The following is a 19,941-nucleotide window of genomic DNA, read 5'->3' as shown; positions in this document are numbered from 1 at the left end:
GAGCTTTCCTTCACCATGCTCCAGCTAGGAGGTGGGTGACTTTCTTGGTTTGCCAGGGCTGCTATTACAAAGCACCATGGACTAGTTAGCCAACACAACCAAAATTTATTGTCTCACGGTTCTGAAGGCTTGAAGTCCAAAATCAAGGTGCTGGCAGGGCCGTGCTTCCTCTTAAGGGAGAGAATTCATTCTATGCCTCACCCCTGGTTTCAGGTGGGTGGCTGGAATTCCTTCTGATCCCTGGAACCCTCCCTTCTTGCTGTTAAGACCCCCAACCAAATGGATGAGGCCCACCCACATTACAGAGGGTAATCTCCTTTACCCAAGGTCAATGATTTAGATGCTAATCCCTTCTATGAATTACCTCCACAGAAACAACTAGGCCAATATTTGACCAAAGAACGGGACACCATAATCTATCCAAGTTGACACATAAAATTAACCATCACAATAACCTACCTCAATTGTAGAAATACAGGAATTAGTCTGTAGGGTTATCGCCATGGTGCCAGCTGCCTTTCCTTCCTTTTTCCCCTTCATGTCCACTGTGGAGATCTGAAGTTTCCTGGGCACTGCCCTGCTTCTCCATTCAATTCTAGTGTCCATGTCCCTAGAGACCTATCCTGCCAGTTGCCACCCAGATGCAAAGCCACTCACAGTGCTGAGCTCTGGGTTCCTGCTGCTCTCTGTGGCTGCTTTGGCTCCTTTCCATTCTTATTGGGCTCGACGTTTCTGTGGGCTCTTCTGGGGAAACAGTTCTGCTTGCTTTTCAGTGATCCTCATCTTCACCTATGTTGAATTGTCAGTGTCTTAGGTCTGAGTTGTCTGACTGGAACATTCCTCAGGTTCTGGATGGATGATAGCATCCTTCCCTAATTCCAGTGGCTGTGGATTTCAGGGTTAGGAAAGATAGGTGCACAGGTTCTGTCCACCACCTTCCTGTCTGCATTTGAGCACATCCCCTTCCTCCCCTGAGACCTTGCTACATCAAGTATCCTCTTGTGGCTCCATATTTTTAACTTCTTCCTTTCTGACACTTTCTTCTCAGTCTAGAAATATTGGTTAACTTCCTGCCACCCTGAATATCTATCTCTCCCCCCCACACACACACATGCATGTGCATGCATGCAAACCTCGTCCTTGTCCTTCAGCATCCCTCTAATTACTACCCAAATGCTCTCATTTCCTCCTGAGCCAGGATCCTGAAATGAGTCACCTGCATTCAGGGTTTACACCTTCTTTCATTCCCTTCTCATAGCAGTCCTTTACAAATTGTCTTGTCCTACCTTCCACTGAAATAATTTTCAACAAGTTCAACAATGGCCTCTGTATTGCTAAATCCAGCAGCCACTTTTTAGTTCTTATTTTAAAGGATTCTTTACTGCATTTGACACAGCTGACTGCATTAGTTTCCTGTGGCTGCCAGAGAAAATTATCACAGACTTGGTGGCTTTAAACAACAGAAATGTATTCTCTCACAATTCTGGAAGCCCAAAGTTCAAAATAAGTTTCACTGGGCTAAAACCAAGAGGTCACCAGGGCTGTGCTTCCTCTGGAGGTTCTAGGGGAGAATCTGTGCCTTGCCTCTTCCAGTTTCTCAGAGCTACCAGCATAACTTGGCTTGTTGCTCCCTCGTGGTCACGTTGCCTCCTCTTCAAATCTCCCTCTGCTTCTCTCTTACAAGGACATTTGTGATTGCATTTAGAGTCTGCCCAGCTAAACCAGAAGATTCTATCTCGAGAGCCTTAATTAATCACATCTGCAAAGACTTTATCAATAAGGCAATAGTCACAGATTTCTGCCAGTAGCCAATAGTAGTTTGAGTACCTTCTCAAGGCTGGCATCTAACTGTGAACTTTGACATATTCACTCCTTACGAGAGAATGTTATGTGAAAAAGTCAAAATACATTAACTGTGTATATGCCACGTTTAGAATTGGTTTAATGTGAAAAAACTTATGCCTGTTTACAAATGGTTTGATGTGAAAAAATTTATTCATGTGGGCAAAGACTGACAAAAATGGGAGGGGTGAGATATTGTCTTAAAGTGGTGGGTATACGGCTGACTTTTCCGTACATTTTTATAATATCAATTAGCATACAAAACGTTCACTGTGGACACATAAAAACCGGAAGCCACCGCAAAGGTGGTCGGGCCAGAGCAGTGCAGATTACAACTCGGCTCTCACCTGAATCCCGGAGCGCAGACGCGGCGGCGTGGTGGGCGGGGCCACGTGATTCTGGGCGGGCTCAGTGCCACCTCCCCTCCTTAGAAGCCGGAACCCTCGAGAGTCGTGTCGACGTCTTCCAGTCCACTGCGAAAGTTCCCATCCCTGCGCTCCGGAAGTTGTTCCACATTCGTTTCCGGGACGGTCTGAATAAGATAAGGATTCCGAATGGGTCGCAGCCGTAGCCGCTCCCCACGGAGGGGTGAGTCCAGAAGCAATGGAGGTCTTGGGGTTCTGTTGGAGGTGCATTCTTTTTTTTTTCTTTTCTTTTTTGGTCGATACCAGGGCAGCAGACAGGCGGCCCCTTTCCTACTGAGAAAGAGAAAAGCGGAGGGTGGTTGGAGGAACGAAGACCTTAATTCTAGACAATCAAGCCTGGGTCCTACGATTTGAAGGCGGTTTGTTTTCTCCCTCTGACATAGGGTTACGTCGACTCTTTGCCAGCTTTGCAGAGTAACTTTTATTATACTGGTGGCTGGGAGATTTAGAATAAGACCATTGCTCCTGCATTTAATTTCTGGGGTTCCGTAGACAAGGCATCCAATCTTTCTTCTGAATTCCCGTAATCAGACATTGGAATGAAATGTTAACTACCTTAAAAATTGATGTGAGAATTAATGTCACATTCCATAGCACTCAGTATGTGATAATGCCTGGTTCTTTAGATACTCAATAAATGTTACTTTCCTTCTCACAGGGGAAGGAAAATCGATATTTAGACTTTGCGTCCAGAGTGCTCACCTCGAAATGTCATCTCACCCCCTTGCCCCTAAGTGAGGCAGTGCAAGCCATGACTTGGACCAGGAGATCAAACTTAGACTTTCTGTTCTGCCCCTGGTTAAATTTTTCACCTCCAACTAGTCCCTAATGTTCTTAAGACTAGATTTTCTTAAAAGTCGAATGAAGCCACGAGCCATATGTGGCTATTGAAGCACTTGAAATGTGGCTTATCGGAATTGAGGAATGCTGAAGTATAAAATACACACCCGATTTCCTTGACTTACTACAAAAAAAAATGTACAATATCATTAATAATTTTTTATTGATTTGCATATTAAAATGATATTTTTGATTCATTGAGTCCAATATCTATTATTAAAATTGATTCTACTTGTTTCTTTTTTACTTGTTTAATATGACTACTAGAAATGGCTTGCTTTATATTTCTACTGGACAGCACAACTCTAAATAGTTGAGGTAATTTTTGGCTCTCTATTTTATGTCTTTGTATTAGAGCGTAGGCGGTCTCGGTCCACCTCCCGGGAGAGAGAACGCAGGCGTCGAGAAAGGTCCCGGTCACGGGAGAGAGATCGGAGGAGGAGCCGCTCTCGATCCCCGCACAGAAGACGCTCCAGGTGAATGCAGAAGATGAGCCAGAAGCTTTGCTATAAGTCCCAGTGAAACTACTGACTGCCCTTAACATTGTTTTTTATCAGCCATAAGGGGATTTGGAATTTTATGAAATGAGGGGAACTTAATTCTGCTTTAGTCTAAACCTCACATTCCCATTAGTAAAGTGGAGTTAACCCTCTCTTCATCATTTTTCTGCCTCACAAAACATTTTTTAGCCCTAGCTATACTGTGGAATTGATGATAAGCAGTAAACTGTATTTTCCATTTGTTGTTAACGATCAAAGCCTAGGCAAAACCTTCCTCTCCTCCCTTTGCTGTAAAGATAGATTTCTAGTCCTATGGAGCCTGCCTTTTTTTTTTTTTTTTTTTTTTTATCTTCATTTTATTGAGATATATTCACATACCACGCAGTCATACAAAACAAATCGTACTTTCGATTGTTTACAGTACCATTACATAGTGGTACATTCATCACCCAAATCAATCCCTGACACCTTCATTAGCACACACACAAAAATAACAAGAATAATAATTAGAGTGAAAAAGAGCAATTGAAGTAAAAAAGAACACTGGGTACCTTTGTCTGTTTGTTTCCTTCCCCTATCTTTCTACTCATCCATCCATAAACTAGACAAAGTGGAGTGTGGTCCTTATGGCTTTCCCAATCCCATTGTCACCCCTCATAAGCTACATTTTTATATAACTGTCTTCGAGATTCATGGGTTCTGGGTTGTAGTTTGATAGTTTCAGGTATCCACCACCGGCTACCCCAATTCTTTAGAACCTAAAAAGGGTTGTCTAAAGTGAGCATAAGAGTGCCCACCAGAGTGACCTCTCGGCTCCTTTTGGAATCTCTCTGCCACTGAAGCTTATTTCATTTCCTTTCACATCCCCCTTTTGGTCAAGAAGATGTTCTCCGTCCCACGATGCCGGGTCTACATTCCTCCCCGGGAGTCATATTCCACGTTGCCAGGGAGATTCACTCCCCTGGGTGTCTGATCCCACGTAGTGGGGAGGGCAGTGATTTCACCTTTCAAGTTGGCTTAGCTAGAGAGACAGGGCCACATCTGAGCAACAAAGAGGCATTCGGGAGGAGGCTCTTAGGCACAACCATAGGGAGGCCTAGCCTCTCCTTTGCAGCAACCGTCTTCCCAAGGGTAAAACCTGTGGTAGAGGGCTCAACCCATCAAACCACCAGTCCCCTATGTCTGTGGTCATGTTAGCAACCATGGAGGTGGGGTAGGCAAATACCCCTGCATTCTCCACAGGCTCCTCAAGGGGGCACTACATCTTTTTTTTTTTCCCTTGTTTTTCTTTTCTTTTTTTTTTTTTTAACTTTCCCTTCTTTTTTAAATCAACTGTATGAAAAAAAAGTTAAAAAGAAAACAAACATACAATAAAAGAACATTTCAAAGAGACCATAACAAGGGAGTAAGAAAAAGACAACTAACCTAAGATAACTGCTTAACTTCCAACATGTTCCTACTTTACCCCAAGAAAGTTACCTAATATAGCAACATTTCTGTGAACTTGTTCCTACTATATCCATCAGAAATTAACAGACCATAGTCATTCCTGGGCATCCCCAGAACGTTAAATAGCTTATCTGTTCTTCTTGGATTATTGTTCCCCCTTCCTTAATTGTTCTCTATTGCTAGTTCCCCTACATTCTACATTATAAACCATTTGTTTTACATTTTTCAAAGTTCACATTAGTGGTAGCATATAATATTTCTCTTTTTGTGCCTGGCTTATTTCGCTCAGCATTATGTCTTCAGGGTTCATCCATGTTGTCATATGTTTCACCAGATCGTTCCTTCTTACTGCCACGTAGTATTCCATCGTGTGTATATACCACATTTTATTTATCCACTCATCTGTTGAAGGACATTTGGGTTGTTTCCATCTCTTGGCAATTGTGAATAATGCTGCTATGAACATTGGCTTGCAGATATCTGTTCGTGTCACTGCTTTCCGATCTTCCGGGTATATACCGAGAAGTGCAATTGCTGAATCGAATGGTAACTCTATATCTAGTTTTCTAAGGAACTGCCAGACTGACTTCCAGAGTGGCTGAACCATTTTACAGTCCCACCAACAATGAATAAGAGTTCCAATTTCTCCACATCCCCTCCAGCATTTGTAGTTTCCTGTTTGTTTAATGGCAGCCATTCTAACCGGTGTTAGATGGTATCTCATTGTGGTCTTAATTTGCATCTCTCTAATAGCTAGTGAAGCTGAACATTTTTTCATGTGTTTCTTGGCCATTTGTATTTCCTCTTCAGAGAACTGTCTTTTCATATCTTTTGCCCATTTTATAATTGGGCCGACTGTACTATTGTCATTGAGTTGTAGGATTTCTTTATATATGCAAGATGTCAGTCTTTTGTCAGATACATGGTTTCCAAAAATTTTTTCCCATTGAGTTGGCTGCCTCTTTACCTTTTTGAGAAATTCCTTTGAGGTGCAGAAACTTCTAAGCTTGAGGAGTTCCCATTTATCTATTTTCTCTTTTGTTGCTTGTGCTTTGGGTGTAAAGTCTAGGAAGTGGCCGCCTAATACAAGGTCTTGAAGATGTTTTCCTACATTATCTTCTAGGAGTTTGATGGTACTTTCTTTTATATTGAGATCTTTGGTCCATTTTGAGTTAATTTTTGTGTAGGGGGTGAGGTAGGGGTCCTCTTTCATTCTTTTGGATATGGATATCCAACTCTCCCAGCCCCATTTGTTGAAAAGACCATTATGACTCAGTTCAGTGACTTTGGGGGCCTTATCAAAGATCAGTCGGCCATAGATCTGAGGGTCTATCTCCGAATTCTCAATTCGATTCCATTGATCTATATGTCTATCTTTGTGCCAGTACCATGCTGTTTTGGCAACTGTGGCTTTATAATAAGCTTCAAAGTCAGGGAGTGTAAGTCCTCCCACTTCGTTTTTCTTTTTTAGAGTATCTTTAGCAATTCGAGGCATCTTCCCTTTCCAAATAAATTTGATAACTAGCTTTTCCAAGTCTGCAAAGTAGGTTGTTGGAATTTTGATTGGGATTGCATTGAATCTGTAGATGAGTTTGGGCAGAATTGACATCTTAATGACATTTAGACTTCCTATCCATGAACATGGAATATTTTTCCATCTTTTAAGGTCCCCTTCTATTTCTTTTGGTAGAGTTATGTAGTTTTCTTTGTATAGGTCTTTTACATCTTTGGTTAAGTTTATTCCTAGGTACTTGATTTTTTTAGTTGCTATTGAAAATGGTATCTTTTTCTGGAGTGTCTCTTCAGTTTGTTCATTTCTAGCATATAGAAACATTACTGACTTATGTGCATTAACCTTGTATCCCTCTACTTTGCTGAATTTGTTTATTAGCTCTAGTAGCTGTATCGTCGATTTCTCAGGGTTTTCTAGATATAAGATCATATCATCTGCAAACAATGACAGTTTTACTTCTTCTTTTCCAATTTGGATGCCTTTTATTTCTTTGTCTTGCCGGATTGCCCTGGCTAGCACTTCCAGCACAATGTTGAATAACAGTGGTGACAGCGGGCATCCTTGTCTTGTTCCTGATCTTAAAGGGAAGGCTTTCAGTCTCTCACCATTGAGTACTATGCTGGCTGTGGGTTTTTCATATATGCTCTTTATCATATTGGAGCCTGCCTTTTGTTCAGCTTTTACTTTTCAGGCACTGGTGTGCATCTGTGCTTATCTGCATAGTGTCACCAGGTATGTCTCAGTTTCTAATATCTTTATGTATTAAATACTAGATCACCAAGACGACACAGATCTACATCTCCCTCCCCTTCTCGACTGAAAGAAAGAAGAGATGAGGAAAAAAAAGAGACAAAAGAAACAAAGAGCAAAGAACGTCAGATTACTGGTAATGTTAGTAGATACATAACTGTGGGAAAAGTATAGCCTTGTTTAAATAACCAGTCAGATAAGATTATATAAGTATAATTTGAGTATTGAGCTTTTACAGTGTTCATTGCATATGGTTTTGAGATTTTTTTCCAATTGTACCTTAGGAAGTTGCTGATTATTCATGATGCTCCTTATAGAATATAAGAAAAGCAGTTAAAAACATGGAAGAGAATGTTCTATTTTGGAAGTATCTTCACAACTAGATATTGTCAAATACTATATTAAAGGTGGTCCTGCTTAAAGGCTCTGAGCATGTTCTTTCAAGCAGTCTCTTCTGACTGCTTGAAAGAACACTCCTTCCTTGCATCCAAGGTTACAGTCTGTTTATCCAAACTGAAGAGGAAGTTTTTTTTCATTAGACTCATGCTAATTGTTTTGTGTATTCTCTGCTGTTAATGTGGAATAACTATTAATCTGTTGCTACCTCATTCACATATATATATATAATATATATATAAAATGATAGGTGAGTTTAAAAAATTATCACTTATTTTTGCAGAGGAGGACTTAGAGGGCAAAACAGAGGAAGAAATAGAAATGATGAAGTTAATGGGATTTGCCTCCTTTGACTCCACTAAAGTAAGTAGCAAGTAAAACACCAATTAAACATTCTGATTCAAATGAATCCATTATGACTGTCCCATTTTTCCATATTCTTTTACCATCACTTGTAATTGATACAAATATATTTGGTTGTAAGATAATGGTCTGTATGAAGAGCTTTGAGAGCACAGAGGAGGAAGCAGTGAGCTGCCATTGGAATTCAGGGGGTGCTTCCCAGGAATGATGTCTGAGTTAGATCTTAAAAGGTGAGTAGAGATGATCAGGCAAGGAAGAGGAGGAAGATCATTTGAAGTAGAGAAGGTGCCACATAGATGTGAAAGAGCACAGTGTTGTGGGAATCTCAAATTGAGTGACTGATAAAAGGGTGCCAATAGGCTAGTGAGTAGGGATAAGGCTAGAAATAGAGGTTGGAGCCAAATCCTGCAGAGATTTTGATGGCACTAAGGAATTTAGAGTCAATTCTTTAGATTTGAGGAGAGCAAGCAATGACTTTTAAGGAAGAGAATGACAGTGACGATGCATGTTTTAGAAAATGACTCTCAGGGCAACCTGGAGGGAAAAGGGGAGGCAGGTTAGATTGGAGGCAGGTTAGTAGTGCAAACGAAAGAGGAAGGTCTGAACCCAAGCAGTGGGCATGGAAATAGAATATTGAGAACCATTCAGGAACCAGAGTTAGTGGAAGTGAGAGTGAGTAGTCAGCGATGACTTTGAGATGATCCAGCTGGGGATACTGGTTGCTACAGTTAACCCCAAAAGGGATTACAGGAGAGGGGGAACTGTAGTGAAAGGCAAGACCGACATTGAGCTGCCAGATAAAGATGGTATGGGCAGCTGCATATGTGTCTGACAGCTCAGAAGAGAGGTGGATTGGAGAGTTGGGAGCTATCTAACCTTGATCACAGTACTGGAAAGGACAGAGAGTGGGGAGGAAGAAGAGGGGAGAAGAAGAAGAGGAAAGGATTGTGAAGAGGAGGAGGGGAGGGGAGAAAGAGAAGAGGGTGTGGAGAGGGTGGCGGAGAGAAACAGGAGATACAGGGAAGGGGAGGAAGGATGAAGACAGGGAGCCACAAACGATAGGTAGAGGGAGAGTCTATATGTGGTGAGAGAAAGAATATGTTAAAAAATCTCTTTTCTAGAATTTTAGGTCTTTCCACTTGGTTTTCCAAATGACAATTAAGATTTTAATTTAATTTTTTATTGTGGTAGCATGTAACATAAAATTTGCCCTTTTAACCATTTTGAAATATGCAATTCAACATTTACAATAGTTTGCTACCATCACCACTTTCCAGTTCTAAAACTTTCATCCCCTAAAACAGAAACTACCCATTAAGCAGTAACTCCCCATTTCCCCTCCCCCCAGGTCCTGGCAACCTCTAATCTACTTTCTGTCTCTATGAATTTGCTTATTCTGGATATTTCATATAAGTGGAGTCATACAATATTTGTCCTTTTATGTCTGGCTTATTTCACTCAGCATGTTTTCAAGGTTCATCCATGTTGTGGCATGCATCAGAACTTCATTCCCTTTTACGCTGAATATATTCCATCATATGTGTATGTTTGTACATTTATCTGTCAATAGCATTTTAGTTGTTTCCAGCTTTTGGCCGTTGTGAATAATGCTGCTGTGAACATTGATGTACATATATCTGTCTCTGGGATATATACCTAAGAGTTGAATTGTTGGGTCATTTGGTAATTCTATGTCTTACTTTCTGAGAAATCACCAAACTGTTTTCCAAGGTGGCTGCACCATTTTATGTTCCCAGCAGCAATGCAGGAGAGTTCCAATTTCTCCACATCCTGGCCAACATTTGTTATTTCCATTTTTTTAATAATAGCCATCCTAGTGGGTGTGAAGTGGTGTCTCATTGTGGTTTTGATTTGCATTTCCCTAATGGCTAATGATACTGAACATCTTTTATGTGCTTATTGGCCATTTGTATATTTTCTTTAGCTATTCAAGTCCTTCGCCCATTTTTCATAAGGTTGTTTGCCATTTTGTTTTGTAGAGTTGAAAATTGAGATTTTTGAGGAAAATTGTCAAAAATAATTTGCTTTCCCGCTGAGTTGTTAATGGAGTGGGGTGATGTAAGGTGGTATAAGAGTTACTTTCTAACTAATGTGATTGTGTAGAGTTCACATGTTTTTTTAAAATGAGGCATGACTGTTTTGAGGTGAGAAAATGAAGGAGCTCTTATTCTTCCTAATGGTTACGTGAACTTCCTTTTGGAATTCCTTTTGGAATTTAATGTAGTTTCTCTAGGGTACTAAATCCTTATTTGTTTTTACAAATTATAAGTTAAATGGTTTATTAATATATATGTTAAATGAATAAAATTATCTCCAAAGTAAACAAAGCAACTGTAATTTTTATTGTGCTTAGAAGAATAGGGTTGAACTTACTGCAATTATTTTCTCAGTGTGTTTTTTTGGTTTTCTTATTGCCTGTTGTTATGGTAAAGTACCCTGAGGGATGAAAAGATGAAGCCATAGCTTCACTTTTACATGCAGTCTGTGCTGAATGTTTGTTTATAAAGGAAAAATGAATGGGATTTCATAGATGCTATAAAAATTAGAGCACCAGTGAGACCAAATGATGTCAGTTATATTTGTTAAATGACATCTATGAGGACATGAATTTAGTTCATATGCAGTTGGCTTCATGGCTTTTAGTTATAGTCTCTCAGCTCATTTGAGTTTTTCAGTAATGTGTATCTTGTGATATTTCATCATTGATCTGTGGTCACTTGTTTTTGCTTTTAACATTCTTCTAGGAAGTTTCAAAGTCTGGTTATGTTTATCAATGGATAATTTTCCATTCCAGTATGTAAGTAAATGAAAATAGGACTAATAATATGTGGCCCTGCAAATAGTTTTCCAAAAATCAGTAAGTCTTTAGGAATTGGACTTAATAAAAAGATTAGCATCATTTGCTTTTTTCCCAAAGCCAGTCTTTCCAAGCCATGCCTACCTCCTGTTCTCTGTGAGGTCAAAATCATTCATCCCAAGTAATTTTCCCAGTGTTTCTCCCCCAAAATAAATGTGATGAAAACGGAAATAGACAAGTAAGACTAAGCATACTTATTTTAGCTCCACTTCGAATATGTAGATCACTTATGTGTGCCTTGAGGCCAGTGGTGCAGAATCCTTTTTTGCCCTAACATAGTTCTTCAATAAATATGCTGCACAGATAGGGTGCTCTCCCTTGAATAATAATGGGATGGTGATGTTGGAAACCACATGGGTGTGTCATGGCATTACCTGGTGATGTTCATACATTTAACAGTCATTTTCTGAACAGCTGCGAGTGTGGTGACCTTGGATGTCAGACTGCATAGGAGACTCTCAGACATATCCCACCGTCAAGAAGCTTGCAGTCTCTTAGGGGAAATAACATCATGCAGAAAATAAAGGGTACTGTGCAGAAAGCACAGTTAACATTCTACGGAAGTTAGAGAAATGGGTGCTTCTTGGCAGCTGGATCGTTTGAATAGGGCCCTGAACAATAGAAAATAACCAGATAGTTGAAGATTTGATGGGGGCAAGGAAGGCACTTCAGGCATGAGGAGCAACATGGAGGCACCTGGGTATGGTGAGTCAACTTGACTGGTCAAAGGCCTATAGAGGAATTAGAAAGAGAAAGAGTAGATGCCATATTAAAAAGGCTAAAGCATAAGTGAGGCATAACATTAGCATCTGTTAATCTGTGTTCTGATTCTTGACTTGAAATTCAAAATTGCAAGGCCTGTGCAAGAAGTGGGATTTAGAAGAATGATGACTGTGGCAGCCATGATTTGAGAATGGTCATAAGTTAAATTTTGTGGGATCGTAAGTTTTTCTGGAGATAATATCCATAACTTTTATCTGATATCAAAGTACTATTTGACCAAAATGGTCAGGTTCGTTGCTCTACTGCCTGGTGTGCCTTGCACATAATACAGAATACCACAAATGTTTGTTGATTTGAATATTGTATTCATTGCTTATGTATGACTTTAAAAATGTGAGCAGAGAGTTGTAACACTTGAGTTCATGGGATATCATCAGAAGCTGAAGATGTTCTCTTTCTCATTGGGCTACCTCATTCTTAAATGAATTTTGCAATGTGTCTATAGGATCAAACTCTCTGATCAAGATATTTAATGTCTCATTCCTGTTTTTTATATTTGTTTATTGCTTTTCTCCAGGGGAAAAAGGTAGATGGCTCTGTAAATGCCTATGCCATAAACGTGTCTCAGAAGAGGAAGTACAGGTATGTAGACCTCCAATAATTATGTTTGAATTAATTATACAAATTACATTCTTAAGAAAGAATTTCATCATGGGATAGTAATGTTTATAGGAATTGTAGCAGTGTTCCATACTGTCCCTTGTTTTAATGAAGGATTATTTTCCTTGTTTGTATTCTGATGTATTAAAATTGTTTCCCAATTTACTTGTGAGCTAATAGATATAATAAAGAAGGGTAAAGTATTTTCAGTGTTTTAGGGCTGTAAGTAGTTCTTTCCTCAAAACAGCACAATCTCAAGTCTTTAGACTTTAATTTTATCAAAATTATTGATTTTAAATAGATCCCTCCTGAATTATTTACCTAGATTGATTGTGTAAAAATTTCAACTGTAAATATATTCTTTTATTTATCAAGTATAAGCATATTTTACTAGTACCACAGATTTGGAACATTCAAGACATATTCAAACATAACCTTTTTCTCCACCTTAAGCACTGATAAAAGATTAGGATCCCAATTAAATAGGATATAGATAATGTGACTTTGGAATCATCATTTGACAGTCCTTTGTAAAATTACCTTCAAATAAAATCCTATGGAGAGAACCATTACAGTGTGTGATTTAATTTGCTTGTTGGGTACCTATTTTGGAACTCTTCTCTATTTCCTTAAATTGGGTATATAGTGTTACCTAAAATGAATATGGGTTTTCAATTTATTTTTTTAAAGTTTGCAGAATCTTCCCAAATAATTTTCAGAGCATACTTCCATACTGCTATTTGTATTTTGTACTTCAAAAAAATCTGAAAAAAATCTGGCTTATTTCTTAGGTAAAATATTCTCTTCTTTAAAGTGCATTAAATAACTGTGAATAGTTCTTACCCTAAACTTTGCCATTTTAAAAATGGTTTATAGGTTTCATGTCTGAAACATGAGTAAGTTTTCTTATAAAAGAAATCCAAATTTTTTTTAATAAACAATGAATTTTCTCTTTTCATCATAGGCAGTACATGAATCGAAAAGGTGGATTCAACAGACCTTTGGATTTCATTGCATGAGAACTGAAATGTTGAAGAATGATTTTTTTTTCCCTCTTCTTAGAAGAATGGATTTTGTATTTTGTATTTAATATGCACCAAAAACGGGATCTTGGTTCTTCCTCCTCTTAAAGTAAGAAAATCTTATTTATGAAGTGTGCAGTTCACTTACCCTGCCTCAAAAAGAAGAAAGATTAAATAATACATTTTTTTCTTTTAGGAAATACAATTTGGGTCAGTCATCAACCCCATTTTGTTTGTCCTTATTCCTGTGGAAGCTGTGTATGTTTTCTTCTTGGCTGCTTGTTAGGACTTTTTAAAAAACATAAACGTAATTTGGATGTAAGTTTCTCCAATAAAGCAATACTTCTACTCTTTATGTATTTGGTATATATTTTTATTACTAGGTAAAAACAGCTCCCTAGATACTATCTTTTTCAAATACAGTTTTAGTAGTTTAAAAATTGGAAGAATGAAAAAAGTATAACTTTGGAGTTTTGTATCTGCTGTCTTTATCTGTCCAAATATTATTTATTGTCTGTTTTTCCCCCAATGCACATACAATTATACAAAGCATACTTATAAAAAAAACTTGTGAGAAACCCAAAAGTAAAGGCAAAAATTACCTGTAATCTCACCCCCAGAAGTAATTAGTGTTAATATTTTGGTATATGTCTTTCTAGGCTTATGTGAATGTATAGGTATATTTCTTGCCCCCACGCATGAGATCATATTGTTTCTGCTGTTCTCTTCCTCTAATCTCCCACCCCCTCCTTTTTACTGAGAACAAATTTTTTTACACTCTTAAATTTTGGAAACTTAGCTTTTAATAGCTGTTCGGTTGTAGCACAATTTATTAACAAATCCCTTACTGATGAACATTGCATTGCCTTCCATGACTTCCTATTATAATTAAAACTGACTAGTATCCCTGTTACATAAATCTTTTTGTGTCTATTATTTTCTCAGGCTCAATTCCTAGATGTGGCATCGTTGGGTGAAATAAAGGGGTGCCTGTTGTAAGGCTTTTGATACACATGGCTAGAAAGGTAACAACCGACTCTGACCAGTAAAGTATGAGCATACCCATTTCATGAATTTGCACCAATGCTGGGAGTTGACATTTCTAAAAGTTTCTAATTTGATAGGTAAAATAATGGTAACTGGTTTTAATCTGTTTAATTTCTAGGGAGAATGAACAGTAAAAATATATTTACCATTTGTATTTCTTGTGTGAAATGTTGATTCCAAGCCTTGGACCCATTTGTCTTGTGACAAGCTTTTCTTTTTCTTACTTGAAGGAAGCTCTTTTTATATTGAGGGTAATAACCATTAACCATTCTTTTCATATCTCACTGGTATTTTAGGCTTCTATAGCTAGATTTTAAATGTTATTTCATATTTTTTATTAAGTTCCACAAACACATGGAACATAATTCAGATAATACAAAGGGTATACAATGATGAGTTAATTGTGTATCCTTTTAGAGATGCCATACATACATATATATATATATCTTTATTATTCAAATGGTTGCAAGCTCTACACACTATTCTGCACCTAGATTTTTTCACTTACTAATATTCTTGATTGTTACCAGTACATGAAATTGCTTCATTTTTTAAAAGAGCTATATTATAGTCCATTGTAAGGTGGATCATAATTTATTAAACTAACATTTAGATACTTAATAGAATATTTGGCACAATTTACATCCTTTTATGATGGACATAAAAGTTGTTTCTAATCTTTTGCTATTTTATTTTATTTATGGTTATCTTTTTACATACATGATTTTACAAGGGTCTTTGGCTAGATATTAAAATCCTTTTTGCATCTGAAATTTGATCACCCTAAGTAGTTCTTTAAAACTTTCCTGGCAAGTTTGTTGCCTATTAAGAAAATGATAGTAGTATGACTGCATTGCATGGTGTAGTATACACATTGCTTTGATTCATATCAAATCCCTTTGAGATAGATAGAGGTACTATTATTTCCATTTCCTAGATGAGAAGACTGAGGCTTAGAGAAGATGAAAGAAGATAAATTCAAACCATAAAGATCAACACTATTGACATTTATACCTACTACTGCCTTCAGTGCTTACACATTTAAATATGCTGTATCATTTGCACAACTTGAAGTACCCATTATACAAGAGTCCACCACTTCAGGTAGTTGGATTATTTTCCTTGTACTTATTGCCATTTAAGCCAAGTAGACCCCTGATGCCTCCCACCACCACCACCAAGTATAGCATATCTGTAAATTATCCATGACAAGGACTATCTCTGACCACGTTTGTGCATACTGAAGAAAAGCAGACCCGACTGTTGTTTTATTGGAAAGCCAAATCTTCTGGATAAAATACTATACCCCAAACCAAATTATATGTTTCTGGATTGTCGTCCTCACTGTGGTGTTAGTAGAAATTTGACTTAAGACCCCCAAAGCAGCATACTTTGTAAATAAATAATCTGAGAATACCTGGTAGATCAATAGTTTCCTATCTATGAGCAAACACCAAAGAATTGGAAGTAGAGGAAATCTTTGAAAATCCAGAGAGACGATGCCTTTGGTCTGAAAAGAAATCTTAGTTTGGAGGAACTTGGATCCATCAGATCATCTGATTCTGGAAAAATGACAAAGATGGAACATCCTTGTCTTCTTCCTCTTAACAGGCTGTTGCCTCTCAGAGGACGTAAATTGTGCCAAATCTTCTCTTATCAAGTATCTAAATGTTAGCATGCTCCAGGGCTCAGTCCTTGGACTCTCCAATCTCGTACTCAGTGACATCATCTGCCTTCACTCTGCTTCCAACCTGACCATTTTCCTGAATAACCATCTTGTATACCCATCTAGGAGATAAATAGGCACCTCAGATTTAAGATGAACTAAAATATCATTTCCCTGCCCAGTCTTCTCTGAAGCTTCCCCATTTCAGTAAGTGGCCCTTCCATTCACTTCTTTGCTCAGACCAAAATCCTTGGAGTCATCCTTGGCTCTTCTCTTTCTCCCATGCCCCACATTGGATTCATTAGTGAGCCTTTTGGCTCTAAACTCGAAGTATATTTTAAGTATGACTACTTTTCACCACCTGTACCACTACCAACCTAATCTAAGCCACCATTTTCCTTACTTTTCTATTGCAATAGCCTCCTGATAGGTCTTTCCTTTTACTCTTGCTGCGTCAGTCTGTTCACCCAGCAGCAGTGGCAGGTCACATTGCTCCTTGCTCCAGCAGTTTTCCATCATATAGAATAAAGTTCAGTCCTTACTCGAGTACAGTCCTCTACAAGATCTAGATAGACACTGGCTCCAGCAGCCTTGCCCACTTTTCACTGCACTCAGCCACACTGGCTGGCCACCTTCCTGTTCTTTGAGAACAGACATGCATCTCCCTCACAGTCTTGCCACTTGCTCTTGGAATTCCTCCTGGAATGTTCGCTCTTCTCCCTGTGTTTGCATGGGTAGCTGCTTTAATTTGTTCAGGCATCTGCTCAAACTAGGGTTATTCCTGAACACTATCCAAATCAGCGAGTTGTCTTCTCTTCCTTCTATCCCCTTACCTTTCTTTTTAACACTTAAAAAATTGAGATAAAATTCACATGGCATAAAATTCACCCTTCTAAAATATACCATTAAAGTGGGTTTTTACCATATTCACAAAATGGTGCATCTATCACCACTAATTCCAGAATATCTTTCTTATCCCAAAAAGAAACTCCGTATCCATTAGCAGTCACTTCCCATTCATTTCCTCCCCTCAGCTCCTGGCAACCATTGATCAACTTTCTGACTCTATGGCTTTGCCTATTCTGGCCATTCATATAAATGAATTATAAAATAAACAGACTTTTGTGACTGACGTTTTTTTCACTTAGCATAATGTTTTCAAGATTCATCCATGTTGTAGCATGTATCATGGATGGATAATATTCCATTGTATGGATATACACGTTTATCCGTTTATCAGTTGAAAGACATTTGTGTTTTGTCTACTTTTTGCTTCTTATGAATAATGCTGCTATGAACATACGTGTCCAAGTTTTTGTGAACATGTTTTCAATTTTCTTGGGTACGTATCTAGGAGCAGAATTGCTGGGTCATACAGTAACTCTATGTTTTAACTTTTTGAGAAACACTGAACTGTTTTCCATAGTGGCTACACCATATTACATTCCCACCACCAGTGTATCAGGGTTCCAATTTCCCCAAATCCTGCTTTACTTTTCTTCATAGCACTTAACCATAGCCTGACATACTGCTACAGACATATTATTACCGTCTGGCTCTTACAATAGGCAGCAAGCTCTGAGAGCAAGGCTCCCATCTTGTTCACTGCTGTAGCCCCAGCACCACTCAGCATGAGGCACATCATAAAGACTCAGTAAATTATCAACTGAATTCGTGGATATAATTCTGTAACCTTTTTCCATGACCATTTCCCCAGATTTTCATTTTAGGCTTTACCTACCCAAGTAATGAATGGATACCTTTTTTTCTGGTTTAAAAAAAAAAAAAAAGTAAAACATGAGAAAGCCGAGTCCCCTTGGACCAGTACCCACAATCCTGGTCCTATTACCCCCCTCCACTGTTAATTCTTTACAATGTATACTTCCAGGTCTTTGTCTATGCATATATTTATGTAACATAGTTGGAAATGAAGAAAATACATAGTTTGGGTTTACTTGGTGTTTTTACACAAATAACATGATACTGTAGGAATCATTTACAACTTAATTATTTACTCAAATCTGTGCCCTGGAGATCTTTCCATGCCAGCATAAGTAAATCTACACTTTTGGGTTTTTAACTGCTACTTAGTGTTTCATGGAACTATATGCCGTAGTTTATTTTACTCTCTTTTTCAAATCACAAATGTTTGTGGACTAATTTTTCAAACATCATTTTTAAATGTTCCAAAGTAGCCATAAAGAAGAGGATTGATATTAGTAAAGCATAAACATCCAGTTCTGATTTTTACACTTCGAGGAACAAAATAAATTCCCCAAATACTTATAAAACAAAATTTATTTTAATGTCATGATGGTTTCAAGGTGTCAAAATTAGTAATAATGTTTTAATTCCCATAGTTTTGGAACTTGTTAGACATTTAAGTATTATAATATGTACGATTCCCTGCCCCTGAGGTACACAGTGAAGCGGCTTCTCTCATTAGAACTCTGGCATTGAATGAACCTGCCACACATTTCAGCAGTAGCATTTACCTTTTAGCATACTATCCTCCACACTCCTGCAGTATAAGCCCCTTAAATAAAGGGGACTAAAATCTCTTAGCCTTTAAGAAGTGCAGTGAAGTTTAGCTGATAAGTCTTTGTGCTTCCTCACTTTCAAATGGACTTTTCAATTCTACAAGTTTATGTAATGTAAGCTGGAAAATACGAATTACTGACAGCCAGTATTTATGTTATTACATATAGCTTTTTATTTAAAATTCTGTTCATAAAATTCAGGTTCAAACATTCTGGAATTCCCATCTTTAATTTGGGGGGGGGGGCTGTGCCCATCAGTCAATTGCCTCTGAGGCACTAGGTGCTGGGGGTCATCACTTTTACTTTGTTTTAGGATTTTTTTTTTTTCAGTTCGTTCCTCAAAACGTGTAGTTTCAGGTTTTCCTAATTAACTGGTCATTGTATACACCTGTGAAAAATAATGTCTAAGGAAAAAAACCCCAAACCTTTGTTTTATCCTTACTGCTTCACTTCCAGTAGATGGCACCAATACCCTTTGGAGTTCTTCGTAATCCCAATTCCTACTTGGTGCTGCTGGCTAATTGTGATTTCTTCCAAAGACCAAGAATGGAAATGATCCTTCTTTGGTCTGGTTCTCTGATTTTTATATAACTTAGTATTTTTGTTTGGAGTTTAAGCTATATTTTTAACTTAAGTTAATTTAACTGAAGTTAAATTATTAACTTGCTATTTCTGATTTCAACCTTTTTCTCCCCCTTTTTTTAGTGTGATTTTCAATAGGGATGAAGGAGAAGGGTAATGATATTGACATAGAACCTGAATTAAAATTAAGTGTTGAAAGTAAGAGAAAAAGAATAAAGACATGCTGAATGTTCATAATAAAATTGAAGAGAAAATATTATAAAGTATAAACAATGTTATAACAATGAAATCAAAGTATTTTTACTATTGTCAGTTTTGGTACTTTAGAATTGCACCCATTTAACTACGATTTTCAAGCTTATTTTACAAATGACATGCAGTTTAAAAAAACTCTTTAAAACTGTTAACATACCCATTTTCATTTCCAACTTTGTTTTGTGCTTTCTTGAAAACCTTCTTCAGTATGTCTATTTACGTGTTTTCATAAAGAACCAGCTTTTAGATCCAATTAACCATCAAAACTAGAAAATGTGTTTCTTATTTATCAGGCATAGTTTTATTACACATTTAATTCTTACTATTCTGTTGAGTTCATTTAATTTTAATGGGTGTCAACCACTAAAAAATGGCAAATTAAAAATTTCCCAACATAATTACATTTATATTTTTTCCTCAGTGTTTATAAGTCTCAGTGTTTTCCAACTCAATCTGGAAATCTGTTAAACTGTCTTATCTTCAGTAGCCT

At 37.7% G+C, this 19,941-nt stretch overlaps 1 protein-coding gene across 2 annotated transcripts; it reads left to right on the top strand.

Moving 5' to 3' along the window:
- The first annotated feature begins 2,279 nt into the window (after positions 1-2,279).
- SNRNP27 (small nuclear ribonucleoprotein U4/U6.U5 subunit 27) lies at positions 2,280-13,716 on the top strand. Of its 2 annotated transcripts, XR_005212353.1 has the most exons (7): positions 2,280-2,430; positions 3,463-3,583; positions 7,343-7,455; positions 7,999-8,078; positions 12,257-12,321; positions 13,304-13,470; positions 13,558-13,716. XR_005212353.1 is itself a non-coding variant. In XM_037806850.1 (6 exons), exons 1-6 carry the CDS (start codon positions 2,397-2,399, stop codon positions 13,356-13,358), a joined length of 468 nt encoding a protein of 155 aa, XP_037662778.1. In that variant the 5' UTR covers positions 2,280-2,396; the 3' UTR covers positions 13,359-13,716. The 2 variants fall into 2 exon arrangements, 1 of the variants encoding a protein (XP_037662778.1); XM_037806850.1 differs by having other exon boundaries at positions 13,304-13,716.
- The last annotated feature ends 6,225 nt before the right edge of the window (positions 13,717-19,941 follow it).

This window comes from Choloepus didactylus, chromosome 17 (genome assembly GCF_015220235.1).
Source record: "Choloepus didactylus isolate mChoDid1 chromosome 17, mChoDid1.pri, whole genome shotgun sequence".
In the NCBI taxonomy this organism is placed as follows: domain Eukaryota; kingdom Metazoa; phylum Chordata; class Mammalia; order Pilosa; family Megalonychidae; genus Choloepus; species Choloepus didactylus.
Note: the sequence above shows the minus strand (reverse complement) of the source record. Positions and strands in the feature narration are given on the sequence as shown.

Coding starts and splice junctions, on each gene's coding strand:
- SNRNP27 (XM_037806850.1), top strand. CDS start 2,397: ATGGGTCGCAGCCGTAGCCGCTCCCCACGGAGGG. Junction 7,456..7,998: donor CAAAGAACGTCAGATTACTG/GTAATGTTAGTA, acceptor TTATTTTTGCAG/AGGAGGACTTAGAGGGCAAA. Junction 8,079..12,256: donor CCTCCTTTGACTCCACTAAA/GTAAGTAGCAAG, acceptor GCTTTTCTCCAG/GGGAAAAAGGTAGATGGCTC.